This window comes from Phyllobates terribilis, unplaced genomic scaffold, assembly GCF_046119375.1.
Source record: "Phyllobates terribilis strain yellow unplaced genomic scaffold, ASM4611937v1 Scaffold_1__5_contigs__length_1240528914, whole genome shotgun sequence".
Taxonomy (NCBI): domain Eukaryota; kingdom Metazoa; phylum Chordata; class Amphibia; order Anura; family Dendrobatidae; genus Phyllobates; species Phyllobates terribilis.
This window is the reverse complement of record NW_027362761.1, coordinates 1,160,982,309-1,161,004,553: the sequence shown is the minus strand read 5'-3', so window position 1 is coordinate 1,161,004,553 and position 22,245 is coordinate 1,160,982,309. Positions and strand designations below refer to the sequence as shown.

General features: G+C 41.7%; 1 protein-coding gene across 6 annotated transcripts in view; it reads left to right on the top strand.

The window, feature by feature from the left end:
* Window positions 1-14,682, top strand: part of FGFR3 (fibroblast growth factor receptor 3) — a 93,931-nt gene extending 79,249 nt beyond the window's left edge. For all 6 annotated transcript variants that reach the window (XM_073649099.1, XM_073649098.1, XM_073649097.1 and 3 more), the window contains exons 15-18: window positions 6,279-6,349; window positions 7,843-7,980; window positions 9,092-9,197; window positions 10,729-14,682. In XM_073649099.1, the coding sequence (XP_073505200.1) occupies window positions 6,279-6,349; window positions 7,843-7,980; window positions 9,092-9,197; window positions 10,729-10,893 (480 nt within the window). In that variant the 3' untranslated portion in view covers window positions 10,894-14,682. The remainder of the gene's footprint in view (window positions 1-6,278; window positions 6,350-7,842; window positions 7,981-9,091; window positions 9,198-10,728) is intronic.
* Window positions 14,683-22,245: the final 7,563 nt, after the last annotated feature.

Sequence of the window (22,245 nt, the reverse complement as noted above, 5' to 3'; positions counted from 1 at the left end):
CCCTTGGCTTTTTGCCTGCATGGTTGTGCCCCCTGCTGGCAGGAAAGTGCAACACTGCTCCATTCAAGTGATTGGTATTCCCTTGTCTCAGACTGAAAACCGTCTGCCAACCACTGTGCGCACTTTATGGGCAAATCTATTGGTTGTGACTAGAGATGAGCGGTGTTCGACTAGAACTGTTCGCCAATCTCAAATTCGAGCTGTTTTGGGTGGTGTTCGAGTTGTTCGACGAACCCGAACGATTTGCAAAAAATTCGGCTGTTCGAGGTTATGTTCGATAACTGTTTGTGCACCAAAAGCTTATCCTGCATGTCTGGCGCTATTTAGAGCACCAATCATGCAGGGATTGTCTGCCACTCACTGTAATGCCACAGCCATGGTGGTTGTGGCATTACAGTGATTGCCCAAATCGATGGGAACAGTGCTCACAGTGAAACATGAAAAGCCGGCAATTCAGCAGCGGCATACACCGGTACCCGACAATTTAGAACCGAAAGAATAGAGCTTCACACATAGATTAGATAGATAGAAACATGTCAGTCACACATATAAGAAGCACAGTGACAGTGTTGCTTACTGTACTTGTCATTTAGTGTAAAGGATTTATCAAAAAAAATAATAGTGTTTTCGTGCACCGTCTCTTTAAAAAAGCCGGCTGGCAATTCAGCATCTGTACCCGACAATTTAGAATAGAAGGAATAGAGAATCACACATAGATTAGATAGATAGAAACATGTCAGTCACATATATATGAAGTACTGTGACAGTGTTGCTTACTGTACTTGTCATTTAGTGTAAAGGATTTATTAAAAAATATAATAGTGTTTTCGTGCACCGTCTCTTTAAAAAAGCCGGCGGCAATTCAGCATCTGTACCCGACAATTTATAACAGACAGAATAGAGCTTCACACATAGATTAGATAGATAGAAACATGTCAGTCACATATATAATAAGTACAGTGACAGTGTTGGTTACTGTACTTGTCATTTAGTGTTAAAATAAAGGATTTATTTAAAAAAAAATTGGCGTGGGGTTCCCCGTAATTTTAGTCTCTAGCGGAGGTTAAGCAGACAGCTGGGGCAGATGTTTGAAGCCTGGGAAGGGGGTAATACCCACGGAGCTTCCCAGGCTACTAATATCAGCCCCCAGCTGAATACCTAGCCTTTACTAGCTATTAAAATGGAGGACCCCCCCCAAAAAAAATGACGTGGGGTCCCCCCTAATTTAATAGCTAGCAAAGGCTAGGCAGACAGCTGGGGGCTGATATTAATAGCCCAGGAAGGGAGCCATGAATATTGGCCCCCTCCCAGGCTAGAAACACCAGCCGTCAGCCGCCCCAGAAATGGCGCATCCATAGGATGCGCCAATTCTGGCACTTAGCCTCGCTCTTCCACGCTGCCCTGGTGCGGTGGCAGGGGGTAATAGGGTTGGGGTTGATGTCAGCTTATAATGCCAGCTGACATCAAGCCCAGGTTAGTAATGGAGAGGCGTCTATAAGACACCCCCATTACTAACCCCATAGTCAAAGTTAAAAGAAAACACAAACACCCAGAATAAAGTCCTTTAATTGAAATAAAGACACATTCCTTTATTGTTCTAAATTAAACCATACTTACCGTCACGCCCATTCCAGCTGAAGCCAACGATCTCCTGCAATAAAAGAAAAATAATAAAGCAACCTCATCCTTACCTTTCCATGGTTCCCAGGACAGCTTCAGCTCTGCTACATCGAGATGACAGGCTGGACCGCAGCAGAACGCTGCCATCCAGCCTGTCATCCCGCAGACACTGAGAAGCGCAGGCATGCTTGCGCTCTGCAGTGTCTGGCTGTGACGGCATAAAGATGAGACGAGTTCATGTCCGATGAACTCGGCGCACCTCATGCACGTCACTGACAGCGTGGGAGAATTCTCCTGCACTCAGCACTTCAGCGTGAGAATTCTCCCACGCTGTCAGTGACGTGCATGAGGTCAGCTGAGTTCATTGGACATGAATGAGCTCACCTCATGCACGTCACTGACAGCGTGGGAGAATTCTCACGCTGTAGCGCTGAGTGCAGGAGAATTTTCCCACGCTGTCAGTGACGTGCATGAGGTGAGCTGAGATCATTGGACATGAATGAGCTCACCTCATGCACGTCACTGACAGCGTGGGAAAATTCTCCTGCACTCAGTGCTTCAGCGTGAGAATTTTCCCACGCTGTCAGTGACGTGCATGAGGTGAGCTCATTCATGTCCAATGAACTCAGCTGACCTCATGTACGTCACTGACAGCGTGGGAGAATTTTCACGCTGAAGTGCTGAGTGCAGGAGAATTCTCCCACGTTGTCAGTGATGTGCATGAGGTGCGCCGAGTTCATTGGACATGAGCTTGTCTCATCTTTATGCCGTCACAGCGAGACACTGAGGAGCGCAAGCATGCCAGCGCTTCTCAGTGCCTGCGGGATGACAGGCTGGATGGCAGCGTTCTGCTGCGGTCCAGCCTGTCATCTCGATGTAGCAGAGCTGAAGCTGTCGTGGGAACCATGGAAAGGTAAGGATGAGGTTGCTTAATTATTTTACTTTTATTGCAGAAGACATTGGCTTCAGCTGGAATGGGCGTGACGGTAAGTATGGTTTAATTTAGAACAATAAAGAATTGTGTGTTTATTTCAATTAAAGGACTTTTTTCTGGGTGTTGTGTTTTTTTAAATACTTTACTAGAAATTCATGGTGGTCATGTCTAATATTGGCGTCACCCCATGAATTTCGGGCTTAGGGCCAGCTGATAATGCCAAGCTGGCCTTAACCCCTTTATTACCCAGTGAGCCACCGCACCAGGGCCCTGGATGAGTTGGGTACAGCGCCAGAAGATGGCGCTTCTATGAACGCGCCATTTTCTGGGGCGGCTGCGGACTGCAATTTGCAGCGGGGGTGGCCCAGAAAGCTTGGGCCTCCCTGCGCTGCGGATTCCAGCTCCCAGCTGCCTAGTTGTACCTGGCTGGACACAAAAATAGGGCGAAGCCCCACGTATTTTTTTTTTAAATTCATGAAATTCATGGAATAATTAAGAAAAAAAGGGCGTCCCTATATTGTTGTGTCCAACCAGGTACAAATAGGCAGCTGGTGGTTGGGGGCAGCCCGTCCCTGCCTGCTGTACCTGGCTGGACACAAATATAGTGCGAAGCCCCACGTCAATTTTTTTTTAATTATTTCATGAAATAATTTTTTTAAAAAAGGGCTTCCCTATATTGTTGTGTCTGGCCAGGTACAAATAGGCAGCTGGTGGTTGGGGGCAGCCCGTTCCTGCCTGCTGTACCTGACTGGACACAAATATAGGGCGAAGCCCCACGTCAATTTTTTTTAAATTATTTCAGGAAATTCATGAAATAATGAAAAAAAAATTGATGTGGGGCTTCGCCCTATATTTGTGTCCAGTCAGGTACAGCAGGCAGGAACGGGCTGCTCCCAACCACCAGCTGCCTATTTGTACCTAGCCGGACACAACAATATAGGGAAGCCCTTTTTTTCTTAATTATTCCATGAATTTCATGAATTTAAAAAAAAAATACGTGGGGCTTCGCCCTATTTTTGTGTCCAGCCAGGTACAACTAGGCAGCTGGGGGCTGGAATCTGCAGCGCAGGGAGGCCCAAGCTTTCTGGGCCCCACCCGCTGCAAATTGCAGTCCGCAGCCGCCCCGGAAAATGGCGCGTTCATAGAAGCGCCATCTTCTGGCGCTGTACCCAACTCATCCAGGGCCCTGGTGCGGTGGCTCACTGGGTAATAAAGGGGTTAAGGCCAGCTTGGCATTATCAGCTGGCCCTAAGCCCGAAATTCATGGGGTCACGCCAATATTAGACATGACCGCCATGAATTTCTAGTAAAGTATTTAAAAAAAACACAAACACCCAGAAAAAAGTCCTTTAATTGAAATAAACACACAATTCTTTATTGTTCTAAATTAAACTATACTTACCATCACGCCCATTCCAGCTGAAGCCAATGATCTCCTGCAATAAAAGTAAAATAATGAAGCAACATCATCCTTACCTTTCCATGGCTCCCACGACAGCTTCAGCTCTGCTACATCGAGATGACAGGCTGGACCGCAGCAGAACGCTGCCATCCAGCCTGTCATCCCGCAGACACTGAGAAGCGCAGGCTTGCTTGCGCTACTCAGTGTCTGGCTGTGACGGCATCCAGATGAGCCGAGGTCATGTCCAATGAACTCGGCTCACCTCATGCACGTCACTGACAGCGTGGGAAAATTCTCACACTGAAGCGCTGAGTGCAGGAGAATTTTCCCACGCTGTCAGTGACGTACATGAGGTGAGCCGAGTTCATTGTCGGCTCATCTGGATGCCGTCACAGCCTGACACTGAGGAGCGCAAGCATGCCTGCGCTTCTCAGTGTCTGCGGGATGACAGGCTGGATGGCAGCTTTCTGCTGCGGTCCAGCCTGTCATCTCGATGTAGCAGAGCTGAAGCTGTCCTGGGAACCATGGAAAGGTAAGGATGATGTTGGTTTATTATTTTTCTTTTATTGCAGGAGATCGTTGGCTTCAGCTGGAATGGGCGTGACGGTAAGTATGGTTTAATTTAGAACAATAAAGAATTGTGTCTTTATTTCAATTAAAGGACTTTATTCTGGGTGTTTGTGTTTTTTTTTTAACTTTGACTATGGGGTTAGTAATGGGGGTGTCTTATAGACGCCTCTCCATTACTAACCTGGGCTTGATGTCAGCTGGCATTATAAGCTGACATCAACCCCAACCCTATTACCCCACTGCCACCGCACCAGGGCAGCGTGGAAGAGCGAGGCTAAGTGCCAGAGTTGGCGCATCCTATGGATGCGCCATTTCTGGGGCGGCTGACGGCTGGTGTTTCTAGCCTGGGAGGGGGCCAATATTCATGGCTCCCTTCCTGGGCTATTAATATCAGCCCCCAGCTGTCTGCCTAGCCTTTGCTAGCTATTAAATTAGGGGGGACCCCACGTCATTTTTTTGGGGGGGGTCCTCCATTTTAATAGCTAGTAAAGGCTATGTATTCAGCTGGGGGCTGATATTAGTAGCCTGGGAAGCTCCGTGGGTATTACCCCCTTCCCAGGATTCAAACATCTGCCCCAGCCGTCTGCTTAACCTCCGCTAGAGCCTAAAATTACGGAGAACCCCACGCCAATTTTTTTTAATAATAAATCCTTTATTTTAATACTAAATGACAAGTACAGTAATCAACACTGTCACTGTACTTCATATATATGTGACTGACCTGTTTCTATCTATCTAATCTATGTGTGAAGCTCTATTCTGTCTGTTATAAATTGTCGGGTACCGCTGCTGAATTGCCGGCCGGCTTTTTTAAAGAGACAGTGCACGAAAACACTATTATATTTTTTAATAAATCCTTTACACTAAATGACAAGTACAGTAAGCAACACTGTCACTGTACTTCGTATATATGTGGCTGACATGTTTCTATCTATCTAATCTATGTGTGATTCTCTATTCCTTCTATTCTAAATTGTCGGGTACAGATGCTGAATTGCCGGCCGGCTTTTTTAAAGAGACGGTGCATGAAAACACTATTATTTTTTTTAATAAATCCTTTGCAGTAAATGACAAGTACAGTAAGCAACACTGTCACAGTACTTCATATATATGTGACTGACATGTTTCTATCTATCTAATCTATGTGTGAAGCTCTATTCTCTCTGTTATAAATTGTCGGGTACCGCTGCTGAATTGCCGGCCGGCTTTTTTAAAGAAAGCGTCTTCTGAGCAGTTTGTCAGCTTTTGGACACCTTTGAAGGTGTTTTCTATGTGTTCCTATGTGTTTTTGTTTGCCTGCCATTGGTTTTAACGGTGTTCGACGGTGTTCTAAGGTGTTCGACGAACAGTTCGACGAACAGTTCCTCGAACATCCCGGTGTTCGACGAACCGAACCGAACCCGAACACTACGGGGGTGGCTCAACACTAGTTGTGACCCATCATTTTCCAGTGGTGGATGCAATGGAAATGTTAACCCCTTGAGGCTGGTGATCTAATATTGCATTGAAAACCCCTGGTATAAGGGGGTCCTATTGGATTTATCAGGGGGGGGGATGAGCGGAGGCTTTATGGATGATGGTTGGACAGGATGATGAGGTCTGCACTTTTAGCCGGGACACAGCTGTAGTCAGCAGTCACCAGCGGAGGGTTTAGGAGGAGGATTAGGTGGGAAGATAGGATGGTGCCAGGGTGGCTGCTCCAATTTGCTGATGGTACAGTCTGTTTTTTTTTTTTTGTCTTTTCAATTACAGGGTCGGCTGCCTGTGAAATGGATGGCTCCGGAAGCATTGTTTGACCGTGTCTACACTCACCAGAGCGATGTGTAAGGATTAACAGCCCCCTCATGGAGCGCTCTAGTCTCCTCATATAAGCAGATTGCGAGGGAAACAAAGCTGATGTCAGGTTTATTAATACTGAAAGCGAATGTCGAATTCACAAGAAGATAACATCTACATCAACAGTATAAACATATTACATTACCTATCCTGTACTGATCCTGAGTTATGTACTCCAGAGCTGCACTCACTATTCTGCTGGTGCAGTCACTGTGTATATACATTACTGATCCTGAGTTACATCCTGTATTATACTCCAGAGCTGCACTCACTATTCTGCTGGTGCAGTCACTGTGTACATACATTACATTACTGATCCTGAGTTACATCCTGTATTATACTCCAGAGCTGCACTCACTATTCTGCTGGTGCAGTCACTGTGTATATACATTACTGATCCTGAGTTACATCCTGTATTATACTCCAGAGCTGCACTCACTATTCTGCTGGTGCAGTCACTGTGTACATACATTACATTACTGATCCTGAGTTACATCCTGTATTATACTCCAGAGCTGCACTCACTATTCTGCTGGTGCAGTCACTGTGTATATACATTACTGATCCTGAGTTACATCCTGTATTATACTCCAGAGCTGCACTCACTATTCTGCTGGTGCAGTCACTGTGTACATACATTACATTACTGATCCTGAGTTACATCCTGTATTATACTCCAGAGCTGCACTCACTATTCTGCTGGTGCAGTCACTGTGTATATACATTACTGATCCTGAGTTACATCCTGTATTATACTCCAGAGCTGCACTCACTATTCTGCTGGTACAGTCACTGTGTACATACATTACTGATCCTGAGTTACATCCTGTATTATACTCCAGAGCTGCACTCACTATTCTGCTGGTGCAGTCACTGTCTTCATACATTACATTACTGATCCTGAGTTACCTCCTGTACTATACCCCAGAGCTGCACTCACTATTAGTACGGCTACTTAAGCAAAGGTATAGTAGTTTCCCTTGGCCGTCATATCGTATAGCGCTTATATTGGGCTCTCCATGACTTATGGCCATGTAGTCTGAGGTGTCCACCATGATCTGCTCCAGAATTTTTCTACATCTGGTCTCATACCAGTAGTTATAAGCAACAGATCGGCATCGCTTTACTCCGTTCATGCCCTGCAGAGCTGTATTCCGTTGTGACCAGTCTGCGCATGAATAATTAGATTTGTTCCATTCATCGGCCTCAGTGGAAATCTTTACAATAGGGTTGGGGGGGAGGGTAATGGAGGAACTGTCATCGCTGTGATTAAATGCTCATTTTAGATTTAGACGTGATGCCCGACTTTTATTTTTATTTTTTTGCAAATGAGCAGAGATCTCTCCCAAATAAAGTGGCCCGGGCAATTAGTTCTACCAGTGTTAGCCGTGCATGGCCGCACATGAATGCCCTGCACCCTTCTCCCAACAATGAATTCTGCTGCAGAAACACTTGTGACTATTAATTTTTTTTTCCCCAGATGGTCATTCGGAGTGCTTCTCTGGGAGATCTTTACTTTGGGGGGCTCTCCATACCCTGGGATCCCAGTAGAGGAACTGTTTAAGCTCTTAAAAGAAGGTCATCGAATGGACAAGCCAGCCAATTGCACGCACGAGCTGTAAGTCGCCGGACTCCTGTCTTCATCCGTTGTATGACTTTTTAGGAAATGAGTGATGCTTTAGTATGGTGGGACTAAGGACCTATGTAGCTTCGAAGCTGCCCATGTAGCTGCTTTGGGGCCATTTTCGAGAGGGGCCCCATTGTTAGGGGTGAAAATGTACTTAATATCCACCTCCAAAGGCAATTTTATTATTTTATTTCTTTTATTTATTTAATTTTACTTAAGTACATGTATTTTGTGCTAAAAAAAATTTTTGCAATTGGGTTTCATGAAAAATTTTGCACTGTTTGACTTCTATAGCCTCTTGTTTATTAGTGGGTACAGAATGAGTTAACTGAAACTTTGTCATTGAACTCGCTCTGGCAGGAGAGTGTATACATTTTTTTTTTTCTTTTCTTCCAACTTTCCCAAATTTTTTTCCCCTAATGATGGACAACCACTTTTAAGGAAGTGGGAGCATCAAGTCACAAGCGGTGACCACACCGTTCCTGTCCAGGGAGGTGTGGTGGTATCGAGTTGCTACTGAAAGGGGCCTCATTTTTATCGTTGTTGCCATTTTATCTTCTGGGGTGTACATTTTGCACAGGGTATGACCATTTTAGGTGGCTTTGCTGGATGTACCAATCCAGTGAAGATGGTGGTGGTTTACATCCTCAACAAAAGTGAAATATCGGCCACCACAAAGACAAAGTTCCCCATAATATTTACTTCCCATACTCTTCAGATGGCTTTAGGCACTTTTCCAGACCATCGCCGTACACAGGCACGTTTTCTGAAAGAGTACAGGTGGGGGGGAGTAGGCTGCTCCAAAGAGAACACAACTTTCAGCATATTAAAATCCAACAACCGGTTCCTTCTCTCCCCCGACATCAGCTCTTTATGGAAGAGCCGCGAGGCCTCCATACACATTAGATGGTCGGTTCCACCGGAGTCCACAGGTCCTCTGTTGACATTCACATAGTCGTACATTAGACCATTATCAGACACCAAGACAGATGCCCAAAACAAGCCTACATGGAAGAGTTGACTACTTCACCGGTGATGAAGTCTACCGGCATGACCTTCATGGGTTGGTCGATGGATGATCTATGTTCTCTTCTTTTCTCAGATACATGATCATGAGAGAGTGCTGGCATGCTGTCCCATCACAAAGACCAACATTCAAGCAACTTGTTGAAGACCTAGACCGTGCTCTTACTGTCACATCTACTGATGTAAGTCATTTCGTACCAGGATTTCCACCCATCAGCTGTGATCTGATGAGTTTCCCAACAGCACCTCCAGAGGAAAAAATGAAGCATTACACAGGTGTCATTGAAAACGTGTAATGCTTAGACTTTTACGCTTCCTCCAGAGTGAGACATGTTTGTAGTTGATATTAGGACTAAAAATCGGAGAGCGTCCATTTTTTAATTCTGAATTTCAGAACTAGACAATCTGTATCAATAGGGAAACATTTGATTTTATTGCAGAAGTTGATGTTTAGACCCCCTGACTGAGTGGTCTGAGTGCATCCGTCAATGTCTCCTTGTCCAGAACAACACACCACTGTAGGGTATATGTACCTAGCGGTGATCCTACTACTTGCATTACACTACCATAACATTACAAGCTCATTGCACTCTGTAAAAATCCTACAGTTTACTGCAGGCCCCCCATCAGAGAATTCCCCCAGCCTCCGTTACACAAAGACCCTCTGTGCATGCACTGAGACAACTTGTTTCTTTACTCGTAATTGAAGCAATTTGCACGAATGAATGACGTGAAATGTGCACTGTGCATTACTCTGTCAGAATGATTAGCTCCTTTTGATCTAGCTGATCTAAATGCTTTTTAAGAAAATTACCAAAGAGTTAGTTTTCTACATGAGGATAAACTGGGAAAAACACTTAAAAATTTAATTGTTAAAGATATATTATTTTTATATAAATTTCTATTTTATTTCATATTTTACTTATTTATGGTATTTTTTTACATTTTATTTAATTATTTTTTGTATAGTATTAGAGGGTTGTTCTGTCTTCTGATAAGTCTGCAGTCACTCTGTGTGACTGCAAACTTTTTCACTGGTATTGCTGGCGATTTGCATATATGCGGTCACATGCCAACTAGACGTGCCCGGCCTTTCACAATTCACTTGTATCTACGTCTAGTCGTAATGTGGCCAGAAGTATTCAAATCACATTTTCGCTGGCAATAACGGTGAATCCTGATGGCATCAGCACCGCTGTGTCCAGTTCACGCCTCCTCTGCTTTGCAAGGGGCAGTGTCTTCCTAATGATTGATAGTTTGGATCAGCGGCATGGCTGAGCTCAGATCTCTCGCGCTGCTGGCAGCTACCTCTGCAGCATCATAAGAGCTCAGGGTTGATACCATCTTTTCAGTTAGCCATTAAAAGGTAACAGATTGCAAGCTTTCGAGACTACTCGGGTCTCTTCATCAGGCAAAAAATAGCACAAAATCTGCAGAATCACATATTTATACACAGCAGGGCACAAAAATAACGCAATAGATGAGACAGGTGACGTGAAGCAGAACTAGGAGTATGGGAGGGGGGAGAAAGAGTTGTGACCCTAAATATTGGAGCAGTTCATAGATAAGGAGTGTGAAAGTTTTATTGTCCTGTGATTGAGTGTGATTGGTTTTTTTAAGCACTTTTACTCATTTAAATAGTCAGCAATTGCCACCGAGTGGTCAAACTAGTATGTCAAATTTATTATTTTTTTTTATTTTTTTCCATTTCAGGAGTACCTCGACCTCTCTGTGCCATTTGAACAGTATTCACCAGCGTGCCAGGACAGTCACAGCACTTGCTCATCAGGAGACGACTCAGTCTTTGCACATGATATTCTTCCGGATGAAGTCTGTCTTCCTAAGCACCAGCAATATAACTGTATCATCCGAACATGACTTTATACCGGACGCCCAGGAGGAATGTAGACTAGAGGCATATGGACAGGACTGCCCGGTCGTTACAAGGATTTTTTTTTTTATTTTGAGTCGTATAAAATATTTGCTGTATACAAAGTCATAAAGCACTGTTTGGCCTGAAGGAACTTATGTGCCAAGATATAAAGAAGAAGAAAAAGAAATATATTAAAATTTTATATATTTGAAAAAAGGAGAATGTTAACACTAGGGGGGTCCTCGTGCTGTGACCTCTAGTGACCGCCGATGAGCAACCAATCTGTGCCTGCTATGCTAGTAGAGAATCCAAACGCGTTCCAAACAAAACTTCCTAGGGTTTTATTTTTTGTGTATTTTTTACATGCAGTACGATGAATGTTTTTTGGGGTAAGTCTCGAACATTGTTCTGCTTTTGGGTATCTGAGCAATAGGGTATCTCACATTCTTTTTAAACACTTTTTTTTCATCTATTTCCATTTTTTTTTTTTTTGGTCACATACCCTTATTATAGGACAGTTGTCCTTCTGGTTTTTTTTTTTTTTAGAGGGTTGTTTAAAAAAAAAAAAAGTATATGAAACTTACTTACCTCCATTATTTGTTAGAAATATGTAATATTTTTTTTACCTGGTGTAAATGCCGCTGTTTTCCTGAATCCGGCGATGTTTTTCTTTTGTTCTTGCGCCTCTCCATTCCTGAGATATGGCCTCCTCTTCCCCCTATACAAATCTAGTCTCCTTAAGCAAGTGGGCGTGGCCCTCGGCTCCTCATGGGAGGATTCTAGAGGACCACGCCCACTTGCCTAGTTTAGACTAGAGTTGTATACAGGAAAGAAATGGTAATATCTCCGAATGGAGAGGCGCAGGAAGAAAAGAAGAACAACGCCGGATTCAGGAGAACAGCGGCATTTACACCAGATTTTTTTTAAAAAATACATATTTATGGTAAGTGATAGGCCCCCTGTTAATCCATTAAATATGCTCTTGTAAGAAGTTGTCATAGATAATGAGCAGTAAATGCAGTGAAACATGTTTAAACCTTACCTATATAAGTGGTTTTATACCAGTGTGTCATTGCCATTTCAGATTAAGACACAAAACATAGTGAAAAGAAAAAAAAATACAACTCGCGTAATTCACTGTAAAGTTTAATTTTTAAATTACAAATTTAAAATGTTTCACTTTTTTTTTTTTTATTTAATTATTGAGCCCTTCTTGTGATTTTTGCATTTTAATTAAACCTCAGATACCTGAAAGCGGGGAGTGTTCAGTCTACTTCAAAATGTCTTGTATCAAAATATAATGTAAATTTCCATGCACAGTTAATGTATATATAAAAAAAGAAAGAAAGAAAAAGTGTTATTGGACCTGGTTTAAGAACATTGCAATCTAGAATGACACTGATCTCATCGATAATCTAATTTTTATACTGTTGGGTTTTGTTCTAAAAATTGTTATTTTGTTAACATTGTATATTTGTAAAGTTATTTATAGATATTATTAATCTAATGAATCCTTTATTCTTGCCCTTAGGCCTAGCTTTACTTAATGCCATGCCTCCATAAATCTTACATTTAACTTATTAACAGTCCAGAAAAAAAAAGCTTCTATTTTTTTTAATTTTTTATTTTTTTGTATTGTTTTGTTTTGTTTTTTTTTTTTGTTTATCCAAAAATATCTGAAAAAAAATGTACAAAATGTATAGTCCTGTTAGCTGCATTATATGATTGTATGTATATGTATATATTTGCTGTTTGATAGAAAAAGACAGCGCAGCAGAGAGAAATTATTTACAACGGCTTTCAAGAAAAAAAAAAATACTCTAATTTATATTTATCTAATTTTTTATTTTTTTTTTGTCTTCGGTTAATGTGTGAACCATGCTCACGTTTATTTTTAATGATTTTTTTTTTTTTTTTTTTTTTTAATTGTCGCAAAGTGGGAGCGATTGCTGGTCAATAAAAAAGTTCTAATATGAAGCGATTGTCACATTGCGTGGGATATTCATGCGATTTACAACTGGTATCTGAGTGTTCATCATTGACCTTGAGAATACACCTCACCGGGTCATGAACACGATCTGCTTGCATCAAACTTGTGGATTAAGTATTTATTTTTGTTTATTTCTTGGACTGCATTGAAAAGCATTTAAAACAAAAAAAAAAAAAAAAGCAAAACATGAATTTTGCAGTAAACTAATTTTATAAATTTAAGTACTAAAATAATCTGTTTAAAATGTGTTCTGCTTAAGGACGCCCGTCCCTCCTTCTCTACCCTGAATGTGAATGTTTTATTATATTCTCCCCTAAAATCTATACTTTTGTTTTTGCTTTTTTAAATTATTTGTTATTTTTTTAGTTTTTCTTTGTTTTTTTTAGAAACTTTCTTGTTGAACCAAAAGTACTTAAAAAAAATCTTTCAATTTCTTATGAGTAAAATTGCAAAGTGCTTGTAAAAACGAGCAACTTTGTAAATTACCCCTTATTAAAAATCCTCTCTGTTCTTAAGAATGTAGGAATTTTTAATGTTCAAGTTTACGCCTCGTTGCCTAGATTACCCGCCACCTTTGCAGTTTTTCAGCAGTGGCCGGTTTCCTAGGTCTGACATACAGCTTGTAAGCGCTGCTTTGAAGTTGATCTCTGAATCTTTCCAGCTTCAGTGCTTTGCGATGTCCCCCGATGTTGCAAAAGCAAAGCTGCCTCTGCTTGCAGCATGGAAGAGCACAACCATGCCGCTGGCCTGAACTGTCAATTTTCAGGAGACCCCCGCCCTGCCTGCAAGGAGGAAGCTGGAAGGTAGAGGAGGAGTGCGCTCCTGAAGATAGAACATTAGATAAACCCCCTTTAATTTTCTAGAAATTACTTTATTAAAAACAAGGGGTAATGTTTCTCCTTGTGGAGCGTGACAAGCCGAGCCTGGCGTGCCAAGGTGAGGAGACTTTTAAGCCTTGCAATGCTCGTCATGTGCAAATTGCCTCTTCAGAGAGGAAGAGGACTAGAACTCTAGTACCACCTACTAATAGGTGGTACTAGAGTTCTAGTCCTCTTATTCTCTGAAGAGACAATTTGCATATTTATAAAAAAAAAAAAACTAAAGCAGTGTACTTTTCCATAGTCTGTCTATAATTCCAGGATCTATTTTTTTTTTTACTACAACACATAGACATTTCCAGGGTGCCAAATTAGTTATAATGCACAGAAGAGCTGTATGAATTCATTATGGATTCTACCTTCGTAGCAGGCAACTAATAAGAGACGTGATTCCGATTTTATTTATTTTTATTTTTTAAGGAAAATCTTTTATATCCATCTGCTGTGTGTACTTTTCAAATACCCTTTTTTTTTGTTTGTTTCTTTTCTTTTTTCTCCTCTTCCCGATAACTTAATAAGAATATGCAAGGCTGTGCATGGATCGATCTGTCACTAAGAGTTATAAATATATATATATAATTTATTGAGGTTTTTATGACATGTATCTGTTGTAGACTTTGAATTAACAATTTTCTTATTGAACATTATATATAGTTTTATAGCGAGAACTATCTTTGAAATCTAAGTGAAGCTGACTTTTCTTACATTTTTATACTGCTGAATTTGCATTCCATGGATTTTATTTTTTTCTCTTTTTCATTGGGTAGCTGGATTTATGTTAGAGGAATGGTTTGGTTTGGTTTGATTTGACCTGTGCTGCTGGTGTGAGAATTTGTGGGATAGACACCAAATCAATTATCATTCTGCTTTTGTTAACCTGGCGAACATAACTTTTACCAAAACAATAAAGCTAAATCTGACTTGTTGATGCCTGGACATTCTTACATTTACGTTATGCATGTTTTACTTTAGTATTTTTTTTTTTTTTTTTATTATTTAGGATTCATTTATAAATGGTTATCACGCCCCATGCAGTTCTTATGTAAAAGTGTTTTACGTACAGCAATAAAAGTCCTCTCCCGTTTTGTGTATACAACTCCCAATGCAGAACTGTGTGTCTCTATGGTTACACACTACAAACAAATCCATAAGTGTAGTCAGATTCTGCTGTTATGAGAATCATAGAATCATAGAATCATAGAATCATAGAATGGTAGAGTTGGAAGGGACCTCCTGGGTCATCTGGTCCAACCCCCTGCTCAAAGCAGGATTCACTAGATCATCTCAGACAGATGTCTGTCCAGCCTCTGTTTGAAGACGTCCATTGAAGGGGAACTCACCACCTCTCGTGGCAGCCTGTTCCACTCATTAATCACCCTAACTGTCATAAAGTTTTTTCTAATATCTAATCTGTGTCTCCTCCCATTTAGTTTCATCCCATTGCTTCTAGTCTTTCCTTGTGCAAGTGAGAATAAAGATGATCCTTCTACAATGTGACAGCCCTTGACATATTTGTAGACAGCTATTAAGTCTCCTCTCAGTCTTCTTTTTTGCAAGCTAAACATTCCCAAATCCTGCAACCGTTCCTCATAGGACATGGTTTGCAGACCAGTCACCATTCTGGTCGCTCTTCTCTGAACTTGCTCCAGTTTGTCGATGTCTTTTTTAAAATGTGGTGCCCAAAACTGTACACAGTATTCCAGATGAGGTCTGACCAAAGAGGAGTAAAGACCGATAATGACTTCACGTGATCTAGACTGTATGCTTCTGTTAATACATCCCAGAATTGTATTTGCCTTTTTTGCTGCTGCATCACACTGTTGACTCATGTTCAGTCTATGATCTATTAGTATACCTAAGTCTTTTTCACATGTACTGTTGCTTAGCTCTATTCCTCCCATTCTGTATATGCTTTTTTCATTTTTATTGCCCAGATGTAGTACTTTGCATTTTTCCCTGTTAAAAACCATTCTGTTGGTTGCTGCCCACTGCTCCAGTTTATTTAGGTCTTTTTGAATCCTCTCTCTCTCTTCTCTAGTATTAGCTATCCCTCCTAGCTTTGTGTCATCAGCAAATTTAATCAGTTTACCCTCAATTCCTTCATCTAAATCATTGATAAAGATGTTGAACAATACAGGTCCCAGGACGGAGCCCTGTGGTACCCCACTTGAGACATTCATCCAGCTGGATGTGAAGCCATTTACAACCACCCTTTGAGTCCGATCACTAAGCCAGTTATGAATCCACCTAACAGTTGCCTGGTCCATTGCATACTTGGTCATTTTTTCAATAAGGATGATGTGAGATACTTTGTCAAATGCTTTGCTGAAGTCAAGATATACTATATCTACAGCATTTCCCTGATCCACCCAGTCAGTGATTCTGTCATAGAAGGAAATTAAGTTAGTCTGACATGACTTGTTAGTTACAAACCCATGCTGACTCTGGTTAATCACTTCATTCTTATCCATGTACTTACATACATGTTGTTTAATAATTTGTTCAAAGATCTTTCCTGGTATAGAAGTCAGACTCACCGGCCTATAGTTCCCTGGGTCCACCTTCTTCCCCTTTTTGAAGATAGGAACAACATTTGCTCTTCTCCAGTCTTCTGGGACTTCTCCTGTTCTCCAAGAATTTTCAAAGATTATGGAGAGTGGTTCTAAAATTTCTTCTACAATCTCCTTCAGTACTCTGGGGTGTAATTCATCTGGACCTGGAGACTTGAACTCATTTATGTTAGCTAAATATTCCCTCACAATCTTTCTGTTTACTGATAACTTGGATTCCTCTATTCCTTTAAAAGGACAGTGAAGATCAGTTGATGTTACATTTTCTTTCTGAGAGAAAACAGATGCAAAATAGGAATTAAAAAGTTCGGCCTTCTCAACATCCTCTCTTACCATTTCTCCATTTTCATCCTGTAAAAATCCTATAGCATCTTTGACTTTTCTTTTACTTTTGACATACCCCCAAAATCCTTTTTTATTGCTTTTGACATCTCTTGCAAGCCTTAATTCATTGTCAGCTTTAGCTAACCTGATACGTGCCCTACAGGATCTGCAGACTGCATTATAATCTTCTTTAGATATGCCTCCCTCTTTCCATTTAATAAACATTTCTTTCTTTCTTTTTAGCATGTGTTTAAGTTCTGTGTTCATCCATCCTGGTTTCCTTAAATGCTTCCCATTCTTCCTACTTTTCGGGATTGTTAACGATTGTGCTTTGAGAATCTCATTTTTAAAAATTTCCCATCCTTCCTGGACATTTTTGTCCTTAAGGACATCCAGCCATTGGATCCCTCCTATTCTCTTTCTGAGTCTCTTAGTTTCTGAGTTACTCTGTCGCTTTTTTTTTTTTTTTTTTTTGTCACCTGTAAGGAAGTGAGAAAAGGAGAAAGAATAAGTTAGAAAACTGCTACATTAGAGTATGTTTGTAGTCTGTTACCATAGAGATACATACTTCTGCATAGGAGCTGTATACACAAAACCGTAGGATAGTTTTAATCATGATTTATTGGTTTATAATTAACAAAATTGACTGCAAGTATGGTCATACCTTTTCATATATTATTAAATGGGCGAGACTGGTAAACAAAAAAACGTTACCCACCTTCATCGATTCCCTCCCCCACTGATCTCTGCTTCTTGATCTGATTTCGACAATCCAGAAAAGGCAGAATAGTTTGAATCCACTGGGCTATATTTTAAGTACTACAATGGGTAAATGGCATCACCCTTTCATTCTCCCATCAGTAAAGGAGTCGCCACATCTTATTGAACCTCTCCTCTGCTTCCTACTGAGGTGCACACAACGTCTTTAATACACCGGCGGACCAGCTGAGGTTTTCCTTTGGAAGTGCATTGAGGTGAAGGGTACATTGCTGGAAAAGGAAAAAAAAACAAAAAAAAAACTCTTTAAATCTCTTAGTTTGCGAGTGTGAACGAGCTGCATGTGTCCGGAGCGTAAGTGCGAACGAAAGTTAGTGTGTGACTTGTTTTTCAGTGACTTTGGATTCAGGGAGTTTGGAAGGGAGGACTTAGGACTGAATTGCTGACTGTATTTCATTCTTTCTTTACTTTACTTTTTACTTAATTAATCCACCTGACCTATTTAGCTGATTCCCCCGTCCATACTTGATACTTAATTTATCCCCCGTCCATACTTAACTGATCCCCCGCCAATATCTAATTGATACACGTGCACATCCCTAATTGATCCCCGTCCATACACCTATATATAAATAATTGTGTTTTGTACTTGTATATATATACTGACTGTATCCCCATATTTAGAATGACGTCCATGTTGGCCGGAGCCGTGCAGTGTACATCTTGCGCAATGTATGCATTCCGTGAGCAACCGCTCGAGGATCCATACTGCTGCGAGAGATGTGAGCATATCGTGCACTTGGAAGCCCAAATTCTGGATCTAAGTGCTCAGATAGCGATACTGAGGAGCATCGACAACATGGAACGGAGTTTGCTGCTCACCGAGCAGACACTCAATGGGTCAATACTGGGGGTGGAGCATAGAGGGGAAGTGCAGGCTGAACAGGCAGGGAGCTGGATAACAGTTAGGAGGGATAGAGGGAAGAAGTATAGGAAGGCTGGTTCAGAACCGGCATTATTGGAGCACGACAGATCCTCTGACCGCTGGGGGAGTGTATGCTCCACTAATGAGGGGGAGGGGGGAAGTGTAGGGCAGGCAAGACAGGTTCTGGTAGTGCGTGACTCTATTATTAGGGGGACAGACAGGGCAATCTGTCACAAAGACCGGGATCGCCGAATGGTGTGCTGCATCCCTGGCGCTCGAGTCCGGCACATCGTGGATCGAGTTGACAGGTTACTGGGTGGGGCTGGCGAAGACCCAGCGGTCATGGTCCACATCGGCACCAATGACAAAGTGAGTGGTAGATGGAGGGTCCTTAAAAATGATTTCAGGGACCTAGGTAGGAAGCTTAGGGCAAGGACCTCCAAGGTAGTTTTCTCAGAAATACTACCAATCCCGCGAGCCACACAGGAGCGCCAACGGGAAGTTAGGGAGGTGAATAAGTGGCTAAAGAGTTGGTGCAAGGCAGAAGGGTTTGGGTTCATGGAGAACTGGACCGACTTCGCGGTCAGCTACAGGCTCTACCGTAGGGACGGGCTGCACCTCAATGGGGAGGGTGCAGCGGTGCTGGGGAAGAAGATGGCTAATAGGTTGGAGGAGTTTTTAAACTATAGACGGGGGGGGGGAAACCAAGGAAATAGGTGGGATGTGAGGCAAGCAAGGGGGAAGGGGAGAAGTGAATATAATGAGGGTGGAGAGGGGGGTGGGGATAGTACAGTTAGATCGTTAGAGAAGAATAGGATGCTAAATAGCCCCAAAGTTTTATCTTGCATGCTGACCAACGCAAGAAGCCTGACCAATAAGGCGGATGAGCTGCGGGCGCTTATATCGGAGGAGAGGTATGACATCGTAGGTATAACAGAGACTTGGCTAGACGATAGCTACGACTGGGCGGTAAATTTATTAGATTATAGTTTATTTAGAAGGGACCGGAAATGGGAAAGGCGGAGGAGTCTGCTTATATGTAAAGTCTTGTCTAAAACCCAGACTAAGGGAAGATATAGGAGAGGAAGAAGAGGGGGTCGAGTCCATGTGGGTAGAGATAGAGGGGGCAAAAAATAATAATAAAATATTACTGGGGGTCTGCTATAAGCCACCAAATATAACAGAGGAGAATGAGAATCTGCTATTAGGACAAATAGACAAAGTAGCAAAACATAATGAAGTGATTGTAATGGGGGATTTCAACTACCCGGATATTGACTGGGAAACAGAAACCTGTAGATCTCAGAAAGGAAAAAGGTTCTTGACAAATATTAAGGATAATTATCTCTCCCAACTAGTGCAGGAACCAACGAGAGGGAAGGCCGTGTTGGACTTAATATTGACTAATAGGCCTGATAGAATAACTGAGGTACAGATAGGGGGGCACCTAGGTAATAGCGATCATAATATTATCGACTTCAAAATGCCCTTCAGTAGGGTTATCAATAAGGGAACAACAAAAACATTAAACTTTAGGAGGGCGAAGTTTGATCAGCTGATAGAAAACCTTCAATTTATTGACTGGGACAAAGTTCTTAAAGGAATACGAATAGTAAATGGGAAACCTTCAAAAGAATTCTGAATACTCAGTGCGAGAGATATATACCGTATGGGAATAAAAGGGCCAGAAATAAGAGGAAACCAATATGGTTGAACAAGAACGTAAAAGGGGCGTTAAATAGCAAAAAAGAGGCATTCAAGAGATTAAAACAGGAAAACAATAAGGAGGCACTAATATGTTACAAGGAAAAAACGAGAACCTGCAAAAAACAAATAAAAATAGCGAAGGAGGAAACAGAGAGACGTATTGCTAGGGAAAGTAGATCAAATCCCAAACTGTTCTTTACGTATATAAATAGTAAAAGGATTAAATCGGATAATATTGGACCGATAAAAAGTGAGGAAGGCAAAATCATAGAGAAAGATGAGGATAAAGCTAATCTATTAAATAATTTTTTTTCGACAACTTTCACAAAGGAAATAGAACTAACAGGAGAAATGAGAAGTGACAAGCTTAATCCTCCACTAAGTATGACAAATCTAACCCAAGCTGGGGTACAGAAACGCCTCAGTAACATTAAAATAAACAAATCACCAGGACCTGATGGCATACACCCACGGGTACTAAGGGAACTAAGTAATGTGATAGACAGACCGTTATATCTTATATTTAAGGACTCTGTTGAGACTGGGTCTGTACCACTTGATTGGCGACAGGCGAATGTAGTGCCAATATTCAAAAAGGGAGCGAAAAGTGACGCCGGAAACTATCGGCCGGTGAGTGACGTCCGTTGTGGGCAAAATTTTTGAAAGCTTCATTAAAGAGGCAATTACGGAGCATCTTGATGCTAATAATCTTTTAATCTCGAACCAACATGGATTCATGAGGAATCGCTCCTGCCAAACAAACCTGATTGACTTCTACGAGGAGGTTAGCTCTCGAGTAGATCAGGGGGAACCAGTGGATGTCGTGTATCTCGACTTCTCAAAAGCGTTCGATAGCGTGCCACATAATAGGTTGGTATACAAAATGAGAATGATGGGGCTGGGGGAAAATGTCTGCAAGTGGGTAGCTAACTGGCTAAAGGATAGAAGGCAGAGGGTGGTTATAAATGGAATATTCTCAGATTGGGTAAGCGTCACTAGTGGGGTACCACAGGGGTCTGTACTAGGCCCAATGTTATTTAATATCTTTATTAACGACATAGTCAACGGGATAAAGAGTAAAATATCAATATTTGCAGATGACACAAAGTTATGTAAAACAATTAATACAAAAGAGGACAGTGCAGACCTACAGAGGGATTTGGATAAGCTGGGTAGGTGGAGCATTAAATGGCAAATGAGGTTTAACGAGGAGAAATGTAAGGTCATACATATGGGAAGGAAAAATGGAAGTCACCAGTACTCATTGAATGGGAAATCATTGGGGAATTCAGAGATGGAGAAGGACTTGGGCATCTTGATTGATAGCAAACTAAATTGGAGTGCCCAAAGTCAGGCCGCTGCTGTAAGGGCAAACAGGGTAATGGGATGTATCAGAAGAGGTATAGCCGCAAAGGATGAGAACATTGTTCTTCCACTGTACAAAGCACTGGTCAGACCACACTTGGAATACTGTGCTCAGTTATGGGCCCCAATATATAGTAAGGATATAAATGAGCTTGAAAAGGTACAAAGGAGGGCAACAAAATTAATAAAGGGAATGGAGGGACTGCAATACCCAGAGAGATTGGCAAAACTAGGACTATTCAGCCTGGAAAAGAGAAGGTTGAGGGGGGACATAATAAATGTGTACAAATATGTTAGGGGACAGTATAGAGATCTTGCCAGGGATTTGTTCAAAAGGAGGGATATTACGGTAACAAGAGGGCACTCACTAAGACTGGAAGAGAAAAGGTTTCAGCACCAGCATAGGAAGGGGTTCTTTACGGTAAGAGCAGTGAGAATATGGAATTCACTGAGTGAGGAGACGGTAATGTCGGATTCACTCCACCAGTACAAGCGGGGACTGGATGCATTTCTAGATACCAGGCAGATTTCAGCATATACTTAAAAATAAAATAAAATAGTAGGTTGATACAGGGATTTATTCTGACTGCTGGTTTCAGAGTCGGGAGGGAATTTTTCCTCAGGTGAAGATTGGCTAAATCATTTGGGGTTTTTTGCCCTCCTCTGGATCAACTTTAGGAATTACAAAATTAACAAGTCGAACTTGATGGACGCAAGTCTTTATTCGGCTTTACAAACTATGTTACTATGTTACTAAGTCTCTTCTGTCTTTTTTTCCTGAAGTGGTTTTGTTAGTGGTTTTGCTGTTGCCTTTTGAGGCGGCTTATCGGCTCGCGTGTTTTCCGCTACAAAAAGCGGTGCGGCTTCCAATCAAACCCACC